Source organism: Kogia breviceps, chromosome 1 (assembly GCF_026419965.1).
Source record: "Kogia breviceps isolate mKogBre1 chromosome 1, mKogBre1 haplotype 1, whole genome shotgun sequence".
Taxonomy (NCBI): Eukaryota; Metazoa; Chordata; class Mammalia; order Artiodactyla; family Physeteridae; genus Kogia; species Kogia breviceps.
The window spans coordinates 25,904,638-25,931,468 of NC_081310.1; the positions used below are offsets into that span (position 1 = coordinate 25,904,638).

Below are 26,831 nucleotides of genomic sequence, written 5' to 3' on the forward strand. Positions count from 1 at the left end.
AGTAAATTGTGGTAGACTTGTTTTGGGGTCTCTGGTGTTCTGACGTTATTTTTAAAATGATTTCTCTTGGACTCTTAATAGTTGATTACTTATCCTTTGTGAAATTAACACCAAGAAGTTATTACGGGATGTGCTAATCCTAACCAGTCATGAATGAATTGAAGGCAGATGCTGTGGCATTTATTTCCCTCCAGAGAAAAGTATATTTGAAATCAAGCTTTGATTTTTCTTACGACTTCCAATCGTGTGGCTTTTCTCATATGGAACTGTTTGCTTTCTGTGATTTAAAAATATTTTTAATGGTTCTTTTCGTTTTACTAATATGAGCCTTTGTGATTGACCAGTGGGCAGTGGTTTGAAGTCATATATGGCTAATTCCTTGTGTTTGCTTTATCCCTTACTTGGGGGTGATCAGCAGTTAACAAGACATCCTGTTTTCTGTGCTTCTCACTGTGGCTCAGAGTTAATTCTAGGGCTCATTGGCTTCCTTTTAACCTAAGAGAAAGCTTGAGTTGTGGTTTAGCTGTGTTGGGGCTTTGAGATTTTATTTTTTCTAACTTTAAACATACATTTCACTTAAAAATATATTCTTCCCACCATACCATTAAAAAAAAAAGTGAGGAAATTGGATACCAGTGAAAATACCCAACCTCAAATGCAGGGAGAAAACTACTTCAGCTAGTGGTCCTCACTGAGAACCATGAAGTGTCTATACAAATATCTAGATTTTTTTCTTCAGCTAGCTGTCATGTAAGCTACTTTGGGGCTCTTTCTTGGTCATTCTCTCTTTCTCTGATATCAGGAATGAGCAGCACTGCCAAGGACAAACATAATGGGGTGAACTAAATCTCTAGAAACTTTTGCTAAGCCGCTAATGGCACTCAGGTCGCAGTTTGGAAAGGACTGAGTAATAATCTGAATTGCCCCTTCATTTTGAGTGAATTCTCCCAGTGGAGGACTTTTAGAGAATAAAGGTTGAAGCCATCCCATAAACACTATGCTTTTAAGACCAATCTGACTTGAATTTTTGCTTGCTTTAGGTCATAGAGAGGAGTTAGCATTAGTATTCAGTGGGTCTTTGAACTTATTTCTTACTCCCATGTTTGATTGCCATGCATTTTCACAGACTTTTATCTTATTTAGTTCATTTATCATTGCCTGCATGTTTACAGATAAGAAAATTGAGGCTCAGAAACATTCAGTCAGTAAGAGGCAGAGTTGGAATTAAAACCTATCTCTTTCTGACCTGGAAGCTCTTTTCAAGCACACCAAATCACCTCCCATGTCATTTAAAGTGTCATTTAAGGGACTTCCCTGGTGGTCCAGTGGCTAAGGCTCCGCGCTACCATTGCAGGGGGCCCGGGTTTGATCCCTGGTCAGGGAACTAGATTCCACATGCAGCTAAGAGTTCATATGCTGCAACTAAACATCCCACATGCCACAGTGAAGATCCCATGTGCTGCTGCAGCTAAGACCCGGCGCAGCCAAATAAATAAATATTTTTTAAAAAGTCATTTAAAAATGTTACTTTAAAAAAATTAATTAATTAAAGAGAGCACAGGCTCTGGGCACACGGGCTTCGGTAGTTATGGCACACGGGCTCAGTAGTTGTGACTCGCGGGCTCTAGAGCAGGCTCAGTAGTTGTGGCGCATGGGCTTGGTTGCTCTGTGGCATGTGGGATCGTCCTGGACCAGGGCTTGAACCCGTGTCCCCTGCATTGGCAGGCGGATTCTTAACCACTGTGCCACCAGGGAAGCCCCCATGTTAGTGCTGTTTTAAAGAAAGGGATGATGTGGATATCCCACTCAGCTATCCTTTCTCTGTTACCTCAATTGCTTTTCCTTGGAAACTGGATTTCCTGAGGAATACTCCCTTCACACGGTTGTGAGCAGGTCATTTGAACATCAGTGCTCCTATCCATCCATCCATTGAAATGATATTTACCAGGTGTTTAATATCTACCCTGTATTGTGCAAGGTGCTGTGCATATAATGGTAAACAGACTGGTCATGACTCCTGCCTTCTTCATGCTTAATGGCTGAGAGTAACATTAAATAAGCATACAAACAAATGTGTGTAATTAAAATCGATACAATCCTTGGGAGGTAAGAGCTAGGTTCTATGACAGAGACAATAAGAGAGGATTGCCTGGGGGAGGAGAATGTTATCAGAACAAAACTGGATGTTGGCCAGTGATATTAGATGGTTAGATAGGTCATGGCCCATCAAGGTCCCTGCTGGGTCCATGTGTCTGGAGTGTTTCTGTTTGATGTACTCAGACCAAATCCCCTGACCTGAATGTATTACTTCCCAAAGGGAACCCTTCTTGGAGGGTAGGGAGATAGCAAGTGAAGAAGCTTGGGAGGATTTATGCAGATATATTACCACTATGGGGATAGTAATCTTAAATCCATATTTTATGACACCTGGAGTAGTAACACCTTCATGTGTAAAAGCTGATGCACCACCAATAACCAGCAAGAATGGAGCTGCCCTTGTCAGTGAAGCCAGTTCCTCCACAGCATAGAGAAAGCGATCAAATATAAAACTTGAAAACATTTTATTTATGTCCATAGATTTTGTCATAAGTGCCGAATATGCTTCCCCTTCCTTTCAGAGTGTGAAGATATTTTATGGGAAAAGCAGTTTTCCTGTCTTTCTTTTAGTCATCAGATTTATGCCTGAGGTATAGTGATGGTTAAGAGCATGGGCTTGGGAGTCAGAAAATGAATTTGATTCCGGTTTTGCACTTCTTACTTGCTCGGTGGCACTGGGCAGGCTGCTTTATCCTACTAGCTTCATTTCCTTGTCTATAAAATGAGTGAAAAATAACCCTAAGCTATAGGACTATTATGAGAGTTAAGCTTGATAATATAAAATTCTTAGTATAGTGGCTGGCAAATATTAAGTGCTTAAGAGATTACCATTACCTTGTTTTCCTTTCTTTGTGGCACTTATCACTATTTGCAAGTACCTTTCTTACTTTTTTTTTAATAGAAAATTTTTAAAAATGTATTTTTATTTATTTATTTATTGGCTGTGTCGGGTCTTACTTGTGGCACAAGGGATCTTCATAGCAGCATGTGGGCTTCTCTCTAGTTGCAGTGCACTGGCTTCTCTCTAGTTGTGGCATGCGGGCTTAGTTGCCCCACAGCATGTGGGATCTTAGCTCCCTGATCAGGGATGGAACCAGCGTCCTCTGTATTGCAAGACGGATTCTTAACCATTGGACCACTAGGGAAATCCCTGAAAGTACCTTTCTTGTTTATCTTGCTTATTTCCTGATAGCTGCCCCTATGCAGAGACCATGTCTGTTTATTTCACTGCTGTACCCTTAGAGAGGAACGGTATCTCACAGTAGATGCTTAGGAACTATTTGTCTAACAAATAAATAATCACTATTATTCATGCCTATTATGAGCAGGTGCATTGGAAGATAAAACAGTGAACATTACCCAGCTTCTGCCTACCTTTAGTGGGAGAGACAAATAAATCTATAGACTCATACCGTTACTGTCAAGGCAGTGAGGGCTCAATGTGTGTTTTTTTAAAAAGTAGACTGTTTAAAGAATTACCATATGATCAGGCAATCCCACTCCTGGGCATATACCCTGACAAAACTATAATTCAACAAGATACATGCACCTCTATGTTCATAGCAGCACTATTCACAATAGCTAAAACATGAAAACAACCTAAATGTCCAACAGATGAATGGATACATATATACAATGGAATACTACTCAGCCATAAAAAGGAACAAAATAATTCCGTTTGCAGCAACATGGATGCAGCTAGAGATTATCATACTAAGTGAAGTAAGTCAGAAAGAGAAAGATAAATGTGGTATGATATCACTTATATGTGGAATCTAAAATATGGCACAAATGAACCTGTCTACAAAACAGAAACAGACTCACAGACATAGAGATGAGACTTGTGGTTTCTGGGAGTGGGGAGGGAGAGGGATGGACTGGGAATTTGGAGTTGGTAGATGCAAACTGTTACATTTAGAATGGATAAATGACAAGATCCTACTGTATAGCCCAGGGAAATATATCCAATCTCCTGGGATAAACCATAATAGAAAAGAATATTAAAAAAAGAATGTATGTATGTGTAAAACGGAATCACTTTGCTGTACAGCAGAGATTGGCATAACATTGTAAATCAACTATACTTCAATTAAAAAAATATACAATTTTTTAGAGAAGTTTTAGGTTCACAACAAAGTTAAGTGGAAAGTACAGAGACTTCCCATATAACTCCTGCACCCAATCATGCCCCCACTATCAACATTCCCCCACCAGAATAGTACACTTATTATAATCATTGACACATTATTATCACCCAAAGTCCATAGTTTACATTAGGATTCACTCTTGGTGTTATATGTTCTATGGGTTTGGACAAATGTATAATGACATGTGTCCATCATCATAGTATCATACAGAATAGTTTTGCTTCACTAAAAATCCTCTGTGCTCTGCCCCTGCATCCCTCCCTACCCTACCCCAGTCCCTGCCAATCACTGATATTTTTACTGTCTCTATAGTTTTGCCTTTTCCAGAATATTTTATTGCTGGAATCATAGAGTATGTAGCCTTTTCAGAATGGCCTCTTTCACTTAGTAAAAGCTTGATAGCTCATTTCGTTTTAGTGCTGAATAACATTCCATTGTCTGAATGGACCATAGTTTATTTACCCACTCACCTACTGAAGAACATCTTGGTTGTGTCCAAGTTTTGGCAGTTATGAATAAAGGTGCTGTAAACATCCATGTGCAGGTTTTTGTGTAGACATAAATTTTCAGCTCTTTTGGGTAAATACCAAGGAGCAAGAATTTTGGATCATATGGGAAAAGTATGTTTAGTTTTGTAAGAAATTGTTAAACTTTCTTCCAAAGTGGCTGTACCATTTTGTTTTCCCACTAGCAGTGAATGAGAATTCCTGTTGCTCCACATCCTTGTGATCATTCGGTATTGTCATTGTTTTGGATTTTTGGCTATTCTGGTTCTTTTGCCTCTCCGTATATACTTTAGAATCAGTTTGTCAAAATACACAGAATAACTTGCTGGGATTTTGATTGTGATTGCATTGAATCTACAGATCAAGTTGGGAAGAACTGACTTGACAATATTGAGTCTTCCTATCCATGAACATGGAGTCTCTCTCCCTTTATTTAGTTCTTCTTCGATATCTTTCATCAGAGTTTTGTAGTTTTCCTTATATAGATCTTGTGTGTGTGTGTATATATGTGTATATATATATACATATATATATATATGTGTATATATATATATATATATATTCTAGATTTATACCTAAGTATTTTAATTTTGGGGGGGGAGGGTGCTGATGTAAAGGGTAATTTTTTAAAAAAAATTTATTGGGGTATACTTGATTTACAGTGTTGTGTTAGTTTCAGGTGTACAGCAAAGTGAGTCAGTTATACATATACATATATCCACTCTTTTTTAGATTCTTTTCCCATATAGGCCATTACAGAGTATTGAGTAGATTTCCCTATGCTATACAGTAGGTCCTAATTAGTTATCTATTATATATATATAGTAGTGTGTATGTGTCAATCCCAGTCTTCCAAGTTATCCCTCCCCTGCCTCTTACCCACCCTGCCCCACCCTGTAACCATAAATTTATTTTCTACATCTGTAACTCTATTTCTGTTTTGTAAATAGAAATTTTTTTTTTTTTTAGATTCCACATACAAGTGATATCATATGATATTTGTCTTTCTCTGTCTGACTTACTTCACTCAGTGTGATAATCTCTAGGTCGATGTGTGTTGCTGCAAATGAAGGGTAATATGTTTTTAATTTCAAATTCCACTTGTTTATTGCTGGTATATAGGAAAGTGATTGACTTTTGCATGTTAACCTTGTATTCTGCAATCTTGCATACTAGTTCCAAAAGCTTTTGGTTGATTCTTTTGGATTTTCTATATAGACAATCATGTCATCTGTTATCTCGTCCTTCCCAATCTATTGATACATACCTTTTACTTCCTTTTCTTTTCTCTTTGCATCAGCAAAGACTTCCTGTGCAATGTTTAAAAGCAGTGTGAGAGGTGCCATCCTTGCTTAGTGGGAAAGCTTTGCATTTCTCAGTGTTAAGTATGATGTTAGCTATATTTATGTAGGTGTTATTTATCAAGTCAAGGAAATTTCTTACGATTCCTAGTCTGCTGAGAGTTTTATCATGAATGGATGTTGGATTTTGTCATATGCTGTTTCTCATCTATTGATATGATCATGTAATTTTTCTTCTTTAGCCTGTTGATACGGTGGATTACATTAATTGATTTTCAAGTGTTGAACCAGCTTTGCATACTTGGAATAAATCCCTCTTGGTTGTGCCTTGTTTGATTCAGTTTGCTCATATTTTAAGGATTGTTGCATCTGTGTTCATGAGAGATCTTGGTCCATAGTTTTCTTTTCTTATAATGTCTTTGCCTGGTTTTGGTATTATGGTAAAGCTGGCCTCATAGAATGAGTTATGTAGCAGTCCCTCTGATCCTGTCTTCTGGAAGAGACTGTAGAGAATTGGTAAAGTTTCTTTATTAAATGTTCGGAAGAATTCATCAGTGAACCCCATCTGGATATGGTGCTTTCTGTTTTGGAAGGTTATTGATTATTGATTAAATTTCTTTAATAATACAAGTCTACTCTGATTGTCTGTTTCTTCTTGTGTGAGTTTTATGTAGATATGAATTTCTGACCTATGTCACTTTCCTACTCCTTGAAGAATTTCTTTTAACATTTCTTGCAAGGCAGGCCTACTGGCAACAAATTTCCTCAGTTTTTGGTTGAGAAAGTCTTTATTTCTCTTTCACTTTTAAAGAGTAATTTTGCAGAGTAAAGAATTCTAGGTTGGTATTTCTTTTCCTCTCAACACTTTAAATATTTCTTTTCTTGCTTTCTGAGGAGATGGCATATATAATTCTTATCCTTGCTCCTTTTTAGTTAAAGTTAAGGTCTGTTTTTTTGCTCTGGCTTCTTTCAAAATTTTTTATTTATCTTTGATTTTCTGAAGTTTGAATATGTAGTGTTTTGGGCATTTATCCTGCTTGGTGTTCTTTGAGCTTCCTGGATCTGTGTTTTGTGTCTGATGTTAATTTGGGGGAAATTCTCAGTCATTATCCCTTCAAATATTGCTTCTATTCCATTCTCTTTCTTCTCCTTCTAGTAGTCCCATTACACATATGTTATGCCTTTTGTAGTTGTCCCATGGTACTTGGTATTCTGTTCTGGTTTTTACTTTACTTTTCTTTTCTTTTTTTCTTTTTTTTGGTTTATTTGTTTGTTTGCTTGCTTTTCAGTTTTAGAACCATTTTCTTATCCTCAAGCTCAGAGATTCTTTCTTCAGCCATGCCCAGCCTGTTAATGAGCCCCTAAAAGGCATTCTTCATTTCTGTTACAGTATTTCTTTTTGATTCTTCCTTAGAATGTTCATCTCTTTGCTTATATTATCCATCTGCTTTTATATATTGTCTGCTTTTCTGATTAAATTTCTTAGCGTGTTAATCATGGTTTTTATAAATTTCTGCTCTGATCATTCTACCATTCCTGCTATATCTGACTCTTGTTCTGATGTTTGTTCAGTCTCTTCAAAATGTACTTTTTTGCCTTTTAGCATAACTTGTAATTTTTGAATAAAAGGTGGATATGATGTACCAGGTGGAAGGAAATGGCATTCAGTAATGTAGTTGTAATGTACGGGCGTGGGGGACAGGAAGGCATTCTGTAGTCCTGTGATGAGCTTTTAGTCTTCTGGTGAGCCTGTGCCCCTGGAGTGTGAACTTCATCAGTGCTTCTCTGTTGTTTTTATTTCCTCCCTTAGGGAAAGGGTGGCTAGAAGGGCCTGGAGACAGGTATTTCCTTTCCCCCATGTGGAAGGCTAGAGAAGACTAGAGTTAGGTATTTTCCTTACCCAAGGTAGGTGAAGCTCTGACAAAGCCCCAGCAGGTTAGACTCTGGTAACATTTTTTGTCCTGAGGGCAGGTGTTGTTAAGAAGAACAGAGTGCTCTAGTGTATTTCAAAATGGTCCTTTTCCCCTTCCCTTGCTGGAAGCATGAGGAGGTTTTTCTCCTATATTAACTATGATAACCTGGTCAAGTTCCTGGAGGTAAAACTCATAGAAGTGTGGTGCTGTGTCTATGACTGGGTCCCCCTGGAGTTTTTATCCCTCAGACTTGTCCACACTAAGTCTGCAGCAATTCATCAATTACAGTTCAGCATTTGTTTCCCATGGGTATTTCTGCTCTGCTATGTTGTGGTTTTCTGTATCTGTCTGACTGTCTCTTCAGTTTTAGTGGGCACGGGTTTGCCTTGTGACCTCACTTCTCTGATGGATCTAAGAAGAGTTGTTGATTTTTCACTTTGTTCAGCTTTTTACATGTTGTTAGGATGAAGTGGTGACTTCTAAGCTCCTTACATGCTGGACTGGACACTGGAAGTCCTCTTCTGCCCATTTTTTAATCAAGTTGTTCATTTTCTTATTGTTGAGTTTTAAGAGATTTTGTACATTTTGGATAACAGTTCTTTATCAGTTATGCCTTTTGCAAATATTTTCTCCCTGTCTGTGGCTTATCTTATCTGTTTCTTGATTGAATGTGTACTTTAAAGAAGTACACATTTTAAAGAACCCCTCCCCCCGCATCCCCACCCCGGGAACTGTGAGGTGGTTGTAGTGAACCTCCTTTTAAAAGCTCATAACACAAATCCATTCAGCTCTTTTTTTTTTTTTTAAATTTATTTATTTTTGGCTACGTTGGGTCCTCGTTTCTGTGCCCAGGCCTAGTTGTGGTGCGCGGGGGCTACTCTTTGCTGCGGTGTGTGGGCCTCCTATTGTGACGGCCTCTCTTGTTGCGGAGCACAAGGGCTCTAGGTGTGCGGGCTCAGTAGTTGTGGTGCAGGGCCTAGTTGCTCTGCGGCATGTGGGATCCCCCCGGACCAGGGCTCGAACCTGTGTCCACTACGTTAGCAGGAGGACTCTCAACCACGGTGCCACCAGGGAAGTCCCCATTCAGCTCTTAAATGCTTCCTTAGCATAAGAAGCTGGGTAAGCATTTTTGAATTGCACACAAAAATGTTCCAAATTACTTTTTGTGAAACCTCACTTAAAAATAATTAAGCTTTAAAAAAAATTACTTCTATAATTAGACTAGGCACTTGCCAAATATTCCTAGATTCATGCTGGCATGCAGTGCTCATTGGATTCCCTAACTCCCTTCTCTTTTGGTAGGAGCAAGGTTTCTAATATCTTCCCTTTGTTCTTCCAGGTCCTAAGAGAGGGAGTTATGAGCAGAGAGCACTTTAGGGAGCAGATATTGGAATCTGACCTACTTAGAGGGCCTCACAGCATCTTATACTAGTGATGACCATAAGTCACCTCCAGGTGCTTGTCTCTTATAACAGTGACACTTATATTAAATGCTACTATTAAATTCATATTACAATTTTTCTACACTTTTGTCTCTTCTTAAAGTTATTTATGTCTAACTTCTATCACTTATGTAGGAAAGTTTTTCAATACCATGCCATTCTCTTCATTTATTTTAGTAACTTCCCTCCATAACTGTCGACAAAATCAAGTGGAAACAACCAGAGTGGTTGGTTCATCCATTGAATCTTTTGTCCCACCGTGCATGAAAAGAGTTGAGATTTATTGGTCAGTTGATTCCAGGATGCTCATCTCATTCATAGAGTGGGAAAGCTTTCAGGAAATCCTAACATTGCTTTGTTTCCTTTTTTAGCTTTAAATACAGATATACTGGATATCCTGACAAGGGTGAGAATTTATTTAAAAAATGAAGGCCATTTCTTAAGATTTTTGTTATAGCGGATGAATTGGAATAGATTTTGTCCAGGTTTGAGTGTTGATGACCACATAGGCAAGAAAACCCTCAGTTTGTATATATGTTATAGCTTAAAAAAAAAAAGACAGATTGCTTAAAGGTAAATTGAACTCAGATCTTATTTCCCGTGGCTGTTAGGAAGATGAAAGTATTGCTGATAGAAAAGAGGATTATAACAAGGGCTATGAGAATCTTTGGGTATCGAAATGCTTCTAACACGGAAAAGAACGCTGAAAACTTTTGTAGGGCACATTCTTTGTGAAGGGTCCCATGCTCTTGCTGGCTCATGCTTTATCCGGGGGAGAAAGAGGGGTTTATTGCATTAAACTATAGAAGATACAACATTTATAATAATTTACACTCCCAACTGTGGCAGGCAGAATAATGCCCCCCAAAGATGTCCAGTCTTAATCCCTGGAACCTATGAATATATTGGGTTACATGGCCAAGTGGAATTAAGGTTGCTAATCAGCTGACCTTTTAAATAAGGAAGTTAACTGGGATTATTTGGTTAGGACCAGTGTAATCACAAGGGTCCTTAAAAGTGAAAGGTGGAGGCAAAAGAGAGAGTCAGAGAAAAAGATGTGAGGATGGAAACAAGATCAGAGAGAATACTACGTCGCTGGCTTTGTTTTTTTTTTTTTTTTTTTTGCGGTATGCGGGCCCCTCACTGTTGTGGCCTCTCCCGTTGCGGAGCACAGGCTCCGGACGCGCAGGCTCAGCGGCCATGGCTCACGGGCCCAGCAGCTCCGCGGCATGTGGGATCTTCCCGGACCAGGGCACGAACCCGTGTCTCCTGCATCGGCAGGCGTATTCTCAACCACTGCGCCACCAGGGAAGCCCCGTCGCTGGCTTTGAAGATAGAGGAAGGGGACCCTGAGCCAAGGAATGCAGGCAGCCTCTAGAAGCTGGAAAAGGCAATTAAATGGATTATCTCCTATAGCAGCGGTCCCTAACCTTTTTGGCACCAGGGACCAGGTTCGTGGAAGACACTTTTTCCACGGACCAGGTTTTTGTTTGGGTGGGGGGGGCAGGGGATGGTTTCAGGATGATTCAAACCCATTACATTTCTTGTGCACTTTATTTCTATTATGATTACATTGTAATATATAATGAAATAATTATACAACTCACCATAATGCGGAATCAGTGGGAGCCCTGAGCTTGTTTTCCTGAAACTAGATGGTCCCACCTGGAGGTGATGGGAGACAGTGACACCCGAAGGTCCACATCAGATCATCAGGCATTAGATTCTCATAAGGAGCACGCAACCTAGATCCCTCGCGTGCACAGTTCACAGTGGGGTTCGCGCTCCTGTGAGAATCTAATGCCGCCACTGATCTCACAAGAGGCGGAGCTCAGGTGGTGATGCAAGCGATGGGAAACAGCTGATTTTAGCCCAGTGATACTTGTGTTGGACTTCTGACCTACACAACTATAAAATAGTAATTTTGTGTAATTTGTTTATGGTAATTTGATGCAGCAGCGATAGAAAACGAATATAACATCAACAAAACTTGGTCTTGTTAGGCAACAAGGGAAGATGTTCATAATTTGATAGGAAACAAGGAATTCTTGTCAGAGAGACTGACTCTAAAAATCTAGTGCTTGTGGGCTTAGGGAAGTTGAAGGTCAAGTGTTCGCTCACCTTCACTTTGTTCTGTTCGGGCCCTCATGCCCTGTTCAGCGTGGCCTGCACACTCAGCTCTGGAAGCATGGCCTGAAACAAAGGACAGGGCTTAGCCACTACCTACAAGCATTGTTTCTCTTTCTTCCCTGTACCTGTGACTTTGCTTTGGGTTAGCCGGAAAAGTTTAATTTGGTACTGTTATAGAATTACATCCAACTGTAATCACACGAGGGAAAATGGAAATAAGTTCTCTTCCCTGCTGGGTTGCTTGTCTTTGGTAAATCTTTATTTTTGTCAAAAGGACCCGACTCCCACCCAGCATCGCAGTGGGGATTCTCCATGGGAACATGTGTCTGGACAGCAGAATCTGGATGGTAGTGATGGCTCTGCTAGAATAAACACTAAAAGGTTGCTGTCAAGGACTGAGCCTCAGAGCTTCACCAGGCTAGCTTTCTTTTCTGGAGATGAGAGAAAAATGTTTCTCTCAAGTAGGTCTTTTTTGGAAAAAAAAAAAATTTCACTTGGCAAAGGGAGGCAGCACATGCAGTTATCTTCCTTTTTTAGAAAAGAATACCAAATTGCCCAGCAGGTTTTTAAAAAATGTGCTTATGTTTGGAAACTACAAAGCAAAACTGACAAAAAAAACCACTGAAAGGCAAGGTACATACATTCTGAGTGATTATCGGAAAGTTTTCAATTCACCTTTGATAACCTAAAGCCGTGGTTTTGACCATTTTCTAGCAGTTGGTGGGAGGGGTTGATCACAAACCCCTTAAAGAATCTGCTAAAAACTATGGACCCTCTCTAGCAAAAAAAACACCACAACACATCACCAAATTTGGCTTACGGCTTAGGGATTCCCAAACTTCCCTAAGTTCATCCAGGGACCTTAGGTTGTGACTCTCCAGGCGAAGTTTCCCTAGCATGAGTGACAGGACCGTGTAGGTGTCCATTAGGGGTCAGAGGAGGGCACTGCTCCTAGTATATTATGAGTATGGTTCTGAAAAGTAAATTCATTAATTTCATTAAAGTAAATGCAATGGTATTTTTTGAAAAAAGTATATCTCTGAAACTTTAAAAGGAAAAGGGGACTGGCTGTTTTTGAGTTAATTTTATTTATTTTTTAAATCACTTTTCTCTTATTTGACATTTCTTTTTTAAACCTTTTTTGGAGTGAACTTAGCCCTGGAGAATGACTTCAGGCTTCTAGTCCTGGGAAACATAATTCTTTTGCCTTTGGTCTCTACTGAAGTTGCCAGCAGGTACCAATTTAGATAAATGGATGTTATATTGAGTGTTGTGAGCACGAGAGAGAAAAGTAGTCTCCAAACTGATGGGATACCATGATACTAAATTCATTGTCATTGTATTTGATTTTACGTAGCATTTTTCATAAGATTCTTTTTTTTTTTTTAAATTTTTTTGGCCGCGTTGGGTCTTTGTTGCTGCACGCAGGCTTTCTCTAGTTGCGTTGAGCGGGGGCTACTCTTTGTTGCGGTGCACGGGCTTAATGTGGTAGCTCCTGTTGTGGAGCACGGGCTCTAGGTGCGCGGGCTTCAGTAGTTGCGGCACGTGGGCTCAGTAGTTGTGGCTCGCAGGCTCTAGAGCGCAGGCTCAGTAGTTGTGGCGCACGGGCTTAGTTGCTCCGCAGTATGTGGGATCTTCCCGGACCAGGGATCGAACCCGTGTCCCCTGCATTGGCAGGCGGATTCTTAACCACTGCACCACCAGGGAAGTCCGAGAAGATTCTTGAAGAGCTCTGCAAGAGCACCTTTTTGTGGTTGGGGAAAACTGAGCCACAGGCTCGCACTGACTTGTTAATAATATATTAATTCATCTTAAACATAAGGAAAATCCCAACTTGTAGACAGATTCTGTGGTTGTCAGGGTGCTGCCTGCTCCCCGCCCCCAGTTGTAACCTGTTTCTTCCGTCGACCTTCCGACCTTTGTTGTATCTGCAGCGGCTGTAGCATGCGAACAAGACAGATCCGCAGCTGATGGTTTAGAATTGTTACCAATTACAGGTGGAAGAAGGAGGCACCGATGAGCCACCAAGCTCTTGGGGGCAGTAAACGGGCCAGAGAAGAGAGATGGGTGACAAGGACCTGGAGTAGAAAATAGAGGAAACCTGACAGCAAGGGCATGAAGGCCATCAGACTTGAGAAAAAACTTTAGGGCTTCCCTGGTGGCGCAGTGGTTGAGAATCCGCCTGCCGATGCAGGAGACATGGGTTCGTGCCCTGGTCCGGGAAGATCCCACATGCCGCGGAGCAGCTAAGCCCGTGAGCCATGGCCGCTAGGCCTGCGCGTCCGGAGCCTGTGCTCCGCAACGGGAGAGGCCACAACAGTGAGAGGCCCGCATACCGCAAAAAAAAAAACTTTAAATGTGAATGAGAAACAAGTTATAGCAAGAGACACCTTTTTGTTTTCTTTCCCTGGCTGAATAGTGACTGTAAAGTCTTTGTCCTTTTCTTGGTCTCCCTTTCAGACAGTTGCAGGTTGGGGAGGGAGGTGAAGATAGTATTGTCAAGGGAAATTTTATAATGTTTTGAAATCGTCAAGTGGAACAGAAATCCTAGGTACTTTGGCTGTTAATGTTCCCTTAACTATCAGGGAGATAGTTAAGGGAACATTAATGTTTCTGCTACCATGATCAATAATATGGAGATAATGTGACTAATTGAAGGGCAAGGAAGGCAGAGGACCCTTCATAGCAAAGGGCTGGAGGGGAGGACTGAGGCTCCTTCTGGGTTTTCTGACCTTTTTCTGATCATGGGAGAACTTTGCCTAGAGAACCAGACCTCGCGAGTGAAAGCACACTGCCTGGTTCTCTGTTCAGCATCATTGACCCCCTTCCTTTCTTGCAAGAAAACAGGAGTTTTTGCCTGTTGTCTCTGACCTTTGTCTTCTCCTTGAATAACTGGCTCCATGGCGGTAGCAAGACCTTTCCAAGGTAGGCTTGGTGGCCGTGACCCAGTTGTCAGGTCACACTTGGGTGGAGAGGTGCCTGCCGTGGAGGATATTATTCGGAGCGATTAAAAACAAGGCCCTGGCCTCTCTGTGGTGTACGGTCTGCAGTCTTAATCAAGGCCTCACTTGGTGTTCCCGACATCTGCAGGCTATTTCACTGTGTCATTCTTCTGAGTCAAGGTCAGCTTCTGAACATTTTCCTCATACCTGACCTGTGTTCTTGTGGGTCAGTTAAAGAAAAAATGCTTCAGATGTTCACAGGCTGGGGTTGATTAGAAAAGCAAAGGCTCCCAGAGGTCCTTGAGTCAGCAGCTTCATGTGAGGTCTCTCTTGCCTTGACTTCCTCCTCTCTGTTCTTTCATCATCCCCAATAAGTAGCTTCTTTCCTTCCCTCCCCTCCCCATCCTCAATTATTCATGATAGTAGAAGGCATTAATGAATTCATTTGGCAAATGTTTAGTGAGTGTCCGCTAAGCGCAGGCTCTACTCCAGGCTCAGGGCATAATAGCAGTAAGCGAGGTAAAAGGGTGAAAGCAAAGCCGTGACCGTGGCCGGCCAGGCCCTCGTGATCTGCCCCTGCTCACCTCCTTCTCTGTCTCCGCTTCATCTGTTCTGCTCCTTCCTCACTGGTCTTCTTGACGTTTCTCAAGCGCACCGTCCTGCCGCTGCCCCAAGACCTTTGCCCTGGCTCTCCCCTCCGCTTGGAAGGCTCTCCTCCTAGAGATCTGCGTGGCCCATTCCCTCGCCTTCTGGAGGGTTTTAGTTCATTGTCACATTCACGTCAGGCCTTTCCTGGACACTCACGTGAAGCAGCTACCTCAGGCCCTCCAATCATGTCGGAGTGCCCTTGGCTACTTTATTTTTCTCCATTGCGCTTTTCACCATCTGAGTAGTATATATTAACTAATTACTAGTTTATTGCTTATCTCCCCCCACTACATTGTGCTCCATGAAAACAGGGGCTTTGGTTAGTTCACTGCTGTATCCTCAATGCCCAGAATAGTACCTGAAAATAGGCTTTAGTAAATACTCATTGAATGAGGACTAAATGAGTGAAAGAATGAATGACCAAGTAAGTGAAAAGCCCAAGGTTTCTAACCTCAAAGAACTTATCATTTGGTGGAGGGAGACGTAAAATAAATAAACAAAATAACTATGGTTTGTGTGATCGGGTGTTGACTTAGAGACTGGGCTCTAGAGTCTGACTGTCAAGGTTCAAATCCCTCCTTTACTTACTAGCTGTGTCTTTGAGGGCAAATTACTTAAGCTCTCTGGGCCTCATTTTCTCATCCATTATATAGGAAGAATAATAATACCATCATCTAGGATTATTGTGAGAATTAAATGAAACCATCCATATAAAGTGCTTAGCACAGTGCCTGGTATATAGTGAGCTCTCAATAATTATTAACTGCTGTTATCATGGGATCACTTGCCATAAGCAAGTGGAGCCTGAAAGGTTCTTCAGGATTATCCCCATCCTGGTCTGATGTTGTTGAGACTTTTCTGTGAGAGAGTAAAGGTTAGAAAGCCCCCCCTCCCCCCCGCACCCACTCCCCACCGGAAGTACTGTCCCTGGGGATAACTTTATCTTAAGATTTCTTTGAACCACAAGTATCCCTGGTCCTCCCTTCAAACACATATTAAACGTTTTATCTGCCCGGATAGGCTCCAAACAATACATCCATCCCCCTGGAAATAACTGTTTCCTGTTCAAATATTAGCAGCCAGTTAAACATTATATTGAGGTTTTTTTTTTTCTTTTTTCTAGTAAATTTTAGGCTGCAGTAAAAATTGCACAAGGCTGTACTTTAGGAAACATTTGTAAATCTTTCTTTTGCCTTGTGATACAGAGAAAACCATGTCAGAAGTCATTCTGACAATTTGTATTTTAAGTTTTATGAATTGACATTTAAAGAAGGGCGGTTTGGTAAGCCTTCTTAAGAGGTTCGAGCTTTGATCTTAAATTCTAGGGAGGTTTTGCAGAAATTGGAGGTGACATTGTTGACAGGTTTGTCTGTAGCTGCTCATTAATTAAATACACACACACACACACACACACCCTTTATTTACTCCCCTGGAGTAAATGAATTGAACTTGACTTTGGTTTTTGATGGGAAGCTATGAGAGGGTCCAGGAAACATCAAAGAAACACTCTTAATCTCATAAAACTAACTCTTAACTCTCAAACGACCTAGCTTGAATATTAAAGAGTTCTTGATTCCAGTGCTGGTCTAGTTTCTTTTCTGTAAGGCTTTAATTCTCCTTAAGGATAAGAAAAGTGCAGGGGCAAATAATTGTCCCCTCACCAGTCCATTAAATTCCAGAGGGTTATAGGCTTTTTAATTTTATCTCGCTTCTAAAGGTCTCCTTTGTAAAACTGTATATACATTTTTTTTTGGTCTTTTTATACTGCTTACACCTTCAAGGTCTCAGCTTTAAGATCTTAAAAATTCCTTTCGCATTTTAATTTTAGATTTTTGTAACGATCACAGCTATCCTAAAGCTTTTTTATGCTCCTAGACCATTAGAAATGAAAGCACAGACAGGTTAAGACACTTGTATAAGCAAAAAGCCAGATAACGCCTTTATAGAGACAAATATGAACCTAGTCGTTGGGAAGTTCATTTCCATGTCTGCTTAGGGAACCCCACTAGACCACCCATTTGCTCCCAACAAATAGCCGTCAACATGCCTGTTGGGTGCCCGGCCTTGCTTTAAGCTCTAAAGAGTAATGAGCAAAAGAGACAGAAGTGCTGCTCTCACGGGGTTTATGTTCTAATGGACAATAGCTGTATGAATTGCACAGTATACTAGAATGTGTTAAAGGCTGTGGAGGAGAATAAAGCAGTGGTGTTAGTGTTGGTTTACATAGGATGGTCAGGGAAGGCCTCACTGATAAGGTGACGTTGGAGCAAAGACCTGCAGGAGCCCGGGGAGTGCACCATCGGTGTGGGCGTGGGAGGCGGTGGCAGTGAGTGCAGAGATTCTGAGGCAGGAGGATGCCTGGCGTGCGTGCGCGTGCGTGCGTGCGCACATGCGTGCGTGCGTGCGTGCGTGCGTGTGGTGTGGGAAAGCAGCAAGGAAGCCAGTGAGGCTGAGGGGAAGTGCGTGAGTGTAGGAGACGTGGTCAGAGACATCAGGGGCAGGTCACCTAGGGCCTCAGGAGATGGGTAAGATGTTGACCTTTCCTCAGAGTGGAGAAGAGTGGGAGCCGGGGGAGGGTTGGAGCTGAGTGGCGGCAAGAACAGCCTCACCGTGGCTTGAGGCGGACAGGCCAGGAGAGGCGTCAAGCGCCTGTTGCATTGATCCAGCCAGAGACGGTGGCAGTATGAGCCGGGGCAGAGCAACGAGAAGTGCTGGGTTCAGGATATGTCATAAAGGCAGAGCCGAAAGGTTTTCCTGGTGGACCGGGCAGAGAAGAAAGAGTTAGGGATGCTGCAGCCTTTGAGCCTGAGCGCCTGGACCACGTGCGCCACCACACGCATGCCTTGTTCTTGACGGTTCTCATCGGTCTCCAAGTTATTACCAACCAGTCATGCTGGTCCTGACTCTGAGCCTCTACTCTCTAATACTCTGCTGGCCGGGAGGAGTATCCATGTGGTCTTCTGGGCAGACGGTACCGGGTTCGTTAAGGAGAGAGAACTTTGCTCGCTCACCAGTGTAAGTTACTTAGTCCTCTGTGACACCGTCTGACCGCACCTGTGGCGTCACATTCTGGGAGCAGAATTGTGATGGGTGTGCATGTCATCCCAGTCAGCGCCTCAGCTCTGAGCCTGACAAATGCAGAGAAAGAGTAGCAGAGTATGCGAAGCAAAAGTAAAGACAAGGAATTGGAAGATCAGGGGATTTCTAGTATGATCATCTCTGGAAAGAAAAATATCAGGAGCAATTAAATGTGTATCTTTCCCTTGTAAAGTTTTTTCGCTTTTATTTCGACCTCTCAGAGGTTCCAGCTGGAAGGTAAAAGATGCAATGTTTCCAGGATAACCAGAAAGAGAATTAGTGAAGGAACACAGAATGTGATAAAAAACGAAGGTGAAGTCCCACATTTAGTCACCGAGGGCTGGCAGGCGGGAGTTTATGGACCACTCAAGTCAGATGGGTGGCGGACACAGTGGCCTCCCTCTTCATTGCACTTACCCCATCTTTCCTACTTAAACCAGAGTCTGTTGTGAGGGAACATGAGGACAGGGTTCGCTCTGACGGTGGCCAAAGAGAGAGCCAAGAAATCACACTCTATTTATTTACTAGGAATCTCATTTCCCGGCCCTGCCTTGCTCACATGGGGCTGCATAAATCTTAATCTGACTGAGTTCTTATCTCAGGGAAAGCAAAGGGTAGCGCTGGAAGCCTCTAAACAGCAGGTGCAGGGCAGAATGAAGAGGAACAGGGAGGGCGGAGGCCAGTGGAAAATATCTCTGGGAGGCCAAGGAGTCCATAAGGCTGATGAGCTTGCGAAGGGCGCAGGTGGATGGGGGTGGGGGCTGACGCCTGCGGACGTAAACTAGAACCTGCCGCGATAGGGCGATGGGGAGACCAGATGGACCGGCGTTCTGTCAAACCAGATGGTGGGCTTTTATTTTTAAAAGGGCTTGTAAATCCTAGGAACAAGGAACCATAAGGGTACTGGGGCCCTTAATCCTATTAGTAGAAGACAGAAGTGTTCTCTTTAAAAATGTAAACCCCACCAGTTATAGAATTTCTATTATCAAAACTTTGGGACAGATTACCAGCTTGTGAAACTCCAAGGAATCTCTGAGTTCTCCACTGACGGGAAGAGAAGCTGCAGAAATAGTCTAGGCATTATAAGTTAATATAAAGGCTCCTCCTTAGGAATCTCAAGTGAACTAAATGAACTAATACTAAATGAACATTGTGAACCAAAGAAAGCATGATGTATCTGTATGAAATAGACTTGCTGACCTATGGAGTTGGAAGGACATCTAACAGTGTAACCGGGGGCTGAGCAATGTTTTAATACGTTTTGAGTTTGTAATGAGACAACTTTTAAAATTGAGGCACCAATTGCTTTCTAAACCATTGTTCCCCTTTGTCCCCCTTCCCCAGTGGCTTGGGGAAGCCTAGATCAGCCTGGCCTCGGTGTACACACTGTTGTTTCCTTGGTTGCTGAGGCACGAGGATTGTGTTCTTTAGTCCTTGTCTCTCTATCTCAGCCTTTCCTTGAGGGTTCGGAATTCTTTCCATCGCCCTCGTCCAATAGGACCTATCCCCAAGGAGGCCAGACTCGGAAGCAGAGCGTGGAATCGTCCTCCTGTGCCCATGAAGGTTGTGCAAGCAAAGCCACATCTTCCTTCGGTAGCTACACAGAGGGGTGGATGCTCCAGAGTTCATGAGGAATCTCCCACCTGTGCATCACATAACGCCTGATTCTCCTGCTAAGGGGAAAAGAGTGAACTCATCGAAAAAAATCCAAAGAAATGTTAATTTTTTTTTTTTTTTTTTTTTTTTTTTTTAATGGTACGCGGGCCTCTCACTGCTGTGGCCTCTCCCGTTGCGGAGCACAGGCTCCGGACGCGCAGGCTCAGCGGCCATGGCTTACGGGCCCAGCTGCTCCGCGGCACGTGGGATCTTCCCGGACCGGGGCACGAACCCGCGTCCCCCGCATCGGCAGGCGGACTCTCAACCACTGCGCCACCAGGGAAGCCCAGAAATGTTAAATATTAAGAGAAAGTTTTAAGTAGTGTGATCCTACTTTCCTTGTAGACCGTATATTTATACATACACACACACACACATATGTTTACCCATTAAATAAATATCAATAATATAGTATCATTTTTGATGTTATTTCACAGATATTACTTTCCTTAAATACTCCTGAAAAGTATAACTGTTGTCTTGTGCTCGAAATGGAAAAGAGTTGCTCTCCAGCACTATTGACTGCATTTTCTGTTTGTCTGTTTGTTTGTTTTTATCTATAAAGGTATGGAAACCTGACAAGCCCAAACTGTGAAGAAGTTGGAGGCCAAAGTTCATCAGAGTCTAAGACGGTGATCAGGAAGTGAGTCTGCCTCTTCTCTGCATTACAAGCTCTCAGTCAAGACTTATTATGTTAAAAGAATGCAATTTAGTAGCGTTTTTAAATTCCTTTGGAATGTTGCCATGTTTTTTTTCCATAATACATATAGAGTCATAGAAGTATTTTTTGACCGTCTAATGCTATTCATTTATTCATTCAGTAAACATGTATTGATCACCTCCTCTTGGTCAGGCCCTGTGCTAAGGGATACAGCTATGAACAAAATAAGTAAGTCCAAGCTCTTATGAAGTTTATATTTTAGGAGAGAGAGAGAGAGAGAGACAAAGAATCCAGGCAAAAAAGAATGAAGTAGGGCAGCAGGGCTAGATCCTGATGGAGACTTTGATTCACATAGGGTGTCAGAAATGGGCTTTCTGATCTGATCTGGGGACATTGGAGCAGAAACCTGAATGTGGTGCAGGTGAGGCCTTGTGAATGTCCAGGCAGGGAGAAGATGGAAAAAGCTCTGCAGCAGGAACAGTGTTTGAGAAACAGTAGAGGGGTGCATGAGGCAGCAGCCAAGGGGGTGAAGTGGCTAGTCCTGGGGCATGAGATCTGTAAGGGCCCCTCATCACATGAAGGCTTTGGGAAGGATGTTGAATTTTATTCTGAGAAAGATAAGAAACACTTAACAGGGCTTTAGGAGAATAGTGCTATGTATGGCCTGGCTTATATTTAAAAGGCCTGCTCTGGCTCTGTGTGGAAAACAGACCATGGCATTGGGGACGGGGGCAAGAGTGGCTGCAAGGAGCCCGGTTAGGGCCCTTACGTGGGTCCAGGCAAGGGCTGATGACGGCGAGGACATGAGTAGTAATAGAAGTTGCCATCATCGTCATGATAGGAGTGGTAACAAGAAGTAGTAGCTCGTAGTAGTGACAGCTTCTGCAGAAGTCCTGAAGGTGTTGCTGACAGGATGTACTGATGCAGTTGGGTGCGTCCTAGGAGAGAAAGAAGAGGCAAGGGTGCCCCCAAGGGTTGTGTGTGAGCGAGTGATGGAACGGAGCCCCAGCTTTATGCGATAAGAAAGTTTGGTGGGGAGCACGTGTCAATAATTTCATCTTAGATGTGTTCATTTTGAGGTACTTGGGTGAGTATAGATTCCAGGGAGAAGTCTAGACTGGAAGTATACATTTGGGCATCCTTCGTTTATGCATGGTGTTGAAAGCTATGGGAGTGGATGTGACCTCCTGTGGATGACGGGTAGATCTAGAAGGGAAAGGTCCAAAGACTGAGCCTTGGTTCCCTCCAGTACTGAGGGTTAGGAAAGCGGTCGGTCCAGCAGAGGAGACTGGAACAGAGCAGGCGGGGGGGGAAGGAGGAGAAAGAAGCTGTGTTCCAGAAGACAGGCGGAGAAGGGGTTTTGGAGGGGGCGTGACCAACTGTGTCTGACGCTGTCCAGACATCAGGCGAGAGGGGTCTGGGGAGTGACTCCTGATTTTGCCACACTTCCATCTTGGGCACCCGTGACAAGCGCAATTTTGGTGGATGGAGATGTGGGTTAAGAGAGGTTAGAAGGGGAGGAAGTGGGGACGACAAGTTTAACGACTCTTTGGAAGGGTTACGTTGTAAAGGGGAACAGAGAAATGGGGCGGAGGATGAGGGCAAGGGATGGTCTTTTCTTTGTGCTTTTTTTTTTTTTTAAAAAAAACGGGAGGTAGTTTATGCTGATGAATTTGATCCAGCAGTCAGTGAAGAAGAAATCCACGACGTAGGGGTACAGGCTGCTGAAGGAGTGAGGTTCTTGAGTAGATAGGTTATATACTAGGGTGCTTGAAACCACTCGTGGTTTCATTTGGGGGATCAAAAGTTCAAGGAGGTAATCCTATGGAATTTTTAACTGTTCAGGCGATTGGCGGATGGACTCCTTTCTCCAGGAGCCAGGGATATAAAGATGAGAAAACTGGGTATCTTTTTAACTCCTGAGTTATAGGTGTCAGGTAGTTTCATAATTTTATTGGATGGGCCATAACCTTCCAGAAAACTAAACACCCCAGTGTAGATATTTGAATGCCAAGTGCAAGGTGTGGTGAGTGGAAGAGATACCTTATTCCTCGAGGGCTTTAGGGAGGCTTCTTGGCAGAGGTGACATCTGAAGCAGGCTTTGAAGGAGCGTGAAGATTTGGATGGTAGAGCCGTTTAGGAAGAGGGGTCAGTTGGATCAAATCAGGGAAGTGCAGAGTATATGATATTTGGGGGAACAACACAGAATCGGGGCGGCTGCTTCACTGTGTACATGTTGGGTGAGGGCCGTGAGTGGAGCTGAAGTTATCATGAAAGGTTTGAATTTCTCACCAATTCAAGAGGGTTTGGACTTTCCCTGGTGACCAGTGGGCAGTCAGCCCTAAAAAGTTTTTGCAGGAGGGAAGCCGTATAATCAGATAGGTAGTTTGAGGGAATGGATTAGACTTACAACCTTCTTTTCTTTTCTTGTGGTTCTTTATTATCTCATCGTTGTGCCCAATCCAGATGCCGCTACCTAGCCCGTAAATGCCACATCAGCATCGCCTGGGAACTTGTTAGGAATGCAGAGTCTCAGGCCCTGCCCCAGACCTAGATTAGAATCTGCATTTTAACAAGATCCTCAAGTGATTCCTATGCATTTTAAAGTTTGAGAATCGTAGGATTAGAGGGGTTTTGTTGTTGTTAGTTTTGTTTATCCATGAAAACTTACGGAAATAATAATTGTTTTTAAAAAAGAACCTTTTTATAATGAATTTTAAAACATATGTTAAAGAAGAGATACTCTGTGAATTGAGTGGCCAGCTTGTCAGACGTAACCTTGATCTGTGACCAGATTCAGAAATAAGCTTGTTGTTATCTACATATTTTGAAACTGCGTCACATCTAGAGCTGCCATTCAACTAGCCACCTGAACACTCTGAGGAGAGTAACAATATGAAAAATATCCAGAGCTTTTCTGTTTCCCAGGGGGTGTTTTGAGATTAAATAGTTTTCTGGGAAGTAGCAGTTAAAGCAAATTGATTCGAACTCTGGACGTGAAGAGTCCTGCTCATTCGTGTAAAGGCCTGTTATAAAACTTCATTCAAATTAATTGTACACCAGGAACAGTAATGTGGGTGAGACTCCAGGATAAGCTGTTTTACAGGGCTTTACAGTTTTAAGCATCTGAGGCCTTAACAAAGAGCTTCACAAAGAACTCCCCTGAGGGGTCCATCATCTGAGGACAATGGTCCTTTCCCAGAGCCTCACAGTGAATTGGTAGAAAGTTCTTGACCCTTTTCCTCAGACTGAGTTGCCTTTTAAAAAAATTATGCCTGATGAAAATATGCCACTTTATCGTATAATGGGTCACTCTGTCCTACAGATACTGGAATGCTAAAATCCCTTCTCTCTGCTGACCTCTTCTTTCCATTTCCCTTTCTTCTGTCTTTTTGGTTCCCCCCCCCCACTTCTCCATTTATAATTTTTCATCTCACTTCAGCATTCCCTTTTGGTTCTCTTTTTCACAAGTTACCCTTCTGATCATTTCTGTGACTTGATAGGGTCACTGCTTTGTGTGTTTTTGGAGGAAATCAGGGAAGCACCTTGTCCATTCCACATGTAACACATGGAAAGTTCCTCGATCATCTCAGAGCTGCAGCAGCTGACTTGTAGCAGTGACTGAAGGCTTCCTGATGGCTGATAGATGTGTAGGAGATATGGCTATATGCCAGTTCTCAGTGGGGGAGTTTTGCCCCCAGAGGACATTAGGCAAGATCTGGAGAATTTTTGGTTGTTTCAACTTGGTGGGGAGATGCTCTGGCATCTAGTGGGCAGAGGCCAGGATTGCTGCAAAACGTTCTGCCATGTGCAAGACCGGCCCCTTTCCCCGCTGCAACAAAGAATTACCTGACCCTAAATATCAATAGTGCCTAGGTAAGAAACCCTGCTGGTTGGCGATGAGGCTGCTGCAGTGCTCAGGTGAAAACTGTCTTTATTTATGAACATCTAAATATATGTAAAAATAACACCATACTTATTTGGAAATGTATTTATTTATGCCCCTTCTTATAATTAGGCGAATCCAATGCTGAGGTGGCCATGGAGCCTCAGACTCAAGCTCCTCCTCCATCACTGTCACTTCACCTCTCTCGGTTTCAGTCTCTTTTCCTGAAAAATGAGTGCTCTGAGATCCTTTCAAGTTTAAGGATGCCTAGGATAAAATTTATTTAGCTTTTCTTTTCATCTTCTTAAAAATGAGAATGAATATCAGAAGCTGAGATATGGTCCAAATATTATATTGATTATTTGAGAGGTGCCCTTTACTGCTTGTCTCTGTTGGAAAGACTGGGTAACCAGCTTTGATAAAATAGGAAAGAAAAAATACACAGCTTCTTTGATTTGCTTATTATTAATCGTGACATCAGAACTGCTGGCTAGGATCATAAGTAAAGAGATGGGCTAAAGCATTGTATTGTGGGGTCAGGCAGGGAGCAGCAAAATACCCATTGTTTTCCTTTGCTGCAAATCTGTGCTCTTGTGATTTCAGGTGGGAAACAGACGGCAGGAATTCAGTGACATTCTAAGAAGTAAACATCCTGTTTCAGGACAGATGCCTTCAGTTTTGCAGCCCAGGGATATGGCGGGTGGAGGTTGGGAATCACTACTGGGTTTTAACTGTGAAATGGAAAATGCTCAACTATTGTTTGGTTTTTCAGTTTTTGTTGTAAAGCATAGAACAAGGCTTACATTTGATACAGGCTCCCAAGTCCCAAGGTAACAACAGTCTTTCCTGTATTTCTGAATATGGATCTAATCAGCCTTTCAAAGGATAAAAGAACTTAAAAGGAGGCAGAAATGTGAAAATAACAGATGAAACAGTCAAGATGAAAGATTGGTTTCTGGTGTCTTGGACCACAACTGGCTAGTGTTCTTCATGAATTTCAAAAAGTATCTGATTGTGCTGTGACTCTCACTAGTAATTCCAGTCCCGAGTATGCCCTGTTCAGGCTTTGTGCAATATCAGGACCTTTAAAGTTATCTGGCTAAAGTAAGAATTCCTTCGGTTGCAGGGAATTCAACTTCCAAGGATTTTAGACGTTGGAAACTTTGCCACACAGTGTTTTCTGATGTTAGCACCAGACTGATGTAAATGATAAGTCATACCATGTTTGTTTCTACAATCCCTAAACTTGTCACTGTTGGGAAATCAGGGAACTCACTTCCTACGACAGAAGAAAACATCTCTGCCAACATTCATTCTACCTGCGCCCCTTTCCTCCTTCCTGCCGACACTTTTACATGAGAAAATGCTATCTATTTAGAATAATAAAATCTGAACCAGATGGGAAAAGGAAACTTTCCTTAGTGCAGATTTATTATAATCATTGAATTCAGAAGTGAAGAGAACATGAAGAAGGGATATTAACCATACAGAGCCTTGACACCGTGAATCTTCACTCTCTGAAATGTATTTGAGATTAGAATATCATATATATATACACACAGAACTTTATTTAAAGATGTTTAAAACTGTTCAGGAATTACGCTTTTTTATTCCTTTTAAAAAGATAGTATTGTAATGTTGAAATAGTTTCTGTTTTCATTTCTTTTCTTTCTTTTTTTTTTTTTTTTTTTTTTTTTTTTTGCGGTACGCCGGCCTCTCCCGCTGCGGAGCGCAGGTTCAGCGGCCATGGCTCGCGGGCCCAGCCGCTCTGCGGCATGTGGGATCCTCCCGGACCAGGGCATGAAGCCGTGTCCCCTGCATCGGCAGGCGGACTCTCAACCACTGCACCAGCAGGGAAGCCCCTGTTTTCTTTTCTTTAATTGACTCTCATCACTTCCCTTCTGGAATGCCATGTTTTGTTTTCTCAAACTCTTTACCATAGCAGTGGTTTAAACCACTGAAATCATTCTGCTTTCATCTCCAAACATTCAGATGATATAAAAGTCATTCTTGTAATCTTTTCCCAGAAGTTGTAAATAGTGACACCAGGTTTTAGTCAGTGGTAAAGAGTCCTATAAATATTAGTATCCAAGATATTGGAAACATTTTAAAGAAAAGGGAGATGAGTTAAAGGAAGTTGGCTGTAATTCTTTAATATCTGGGAAACTTTACAGTGGAAGGTATTAACAAATCTTCCCAGTGAGTTCGCAATCAATATTCATTCCATCAAATTCAAATAACCTAAGAAGGCAATTGAAATCAATCTGAGTGATTGTAACAAAAATGGGGCAAAGAAAGAGGAGTAAAGAACAGAGCAAAAATAAGATTTAAAACTCCAAATTTAGAAGAATTAAAGGCTATAATGTGAAAGGAATATTTTTAAAAAGTAAAACAAAAGTAGAAATGGAGAGGCAATAAGCCACA

General features: G+C 42.2%; 1 protein-coding gene across 3 annotated transcripts in view; it reads left to right on the forward strand.

The window, feature by feature from the left end:
• Positions 1-26,831, forward strand: part of RGL1 (ral guanine nucleotide dissociation stimulator like 1) — a 281,220-nt gene that overhangs the window by 189,570 nt on the left and 64,819 nt on the right. For all 3 annotated transcript variants that reach the window (XM_067029293.1, XM_067029307.1, XM_059074830.2), the window contains one exon: positions 20,426-20,503. In XM_067029293.1, the coding sequence (XP_066885394.1) occupies positions 20,426-20,503 (78 nt within the window). The remainder of the gene's footprint in view (positions 1-20,425; positions 20,504-26,831) is intronic.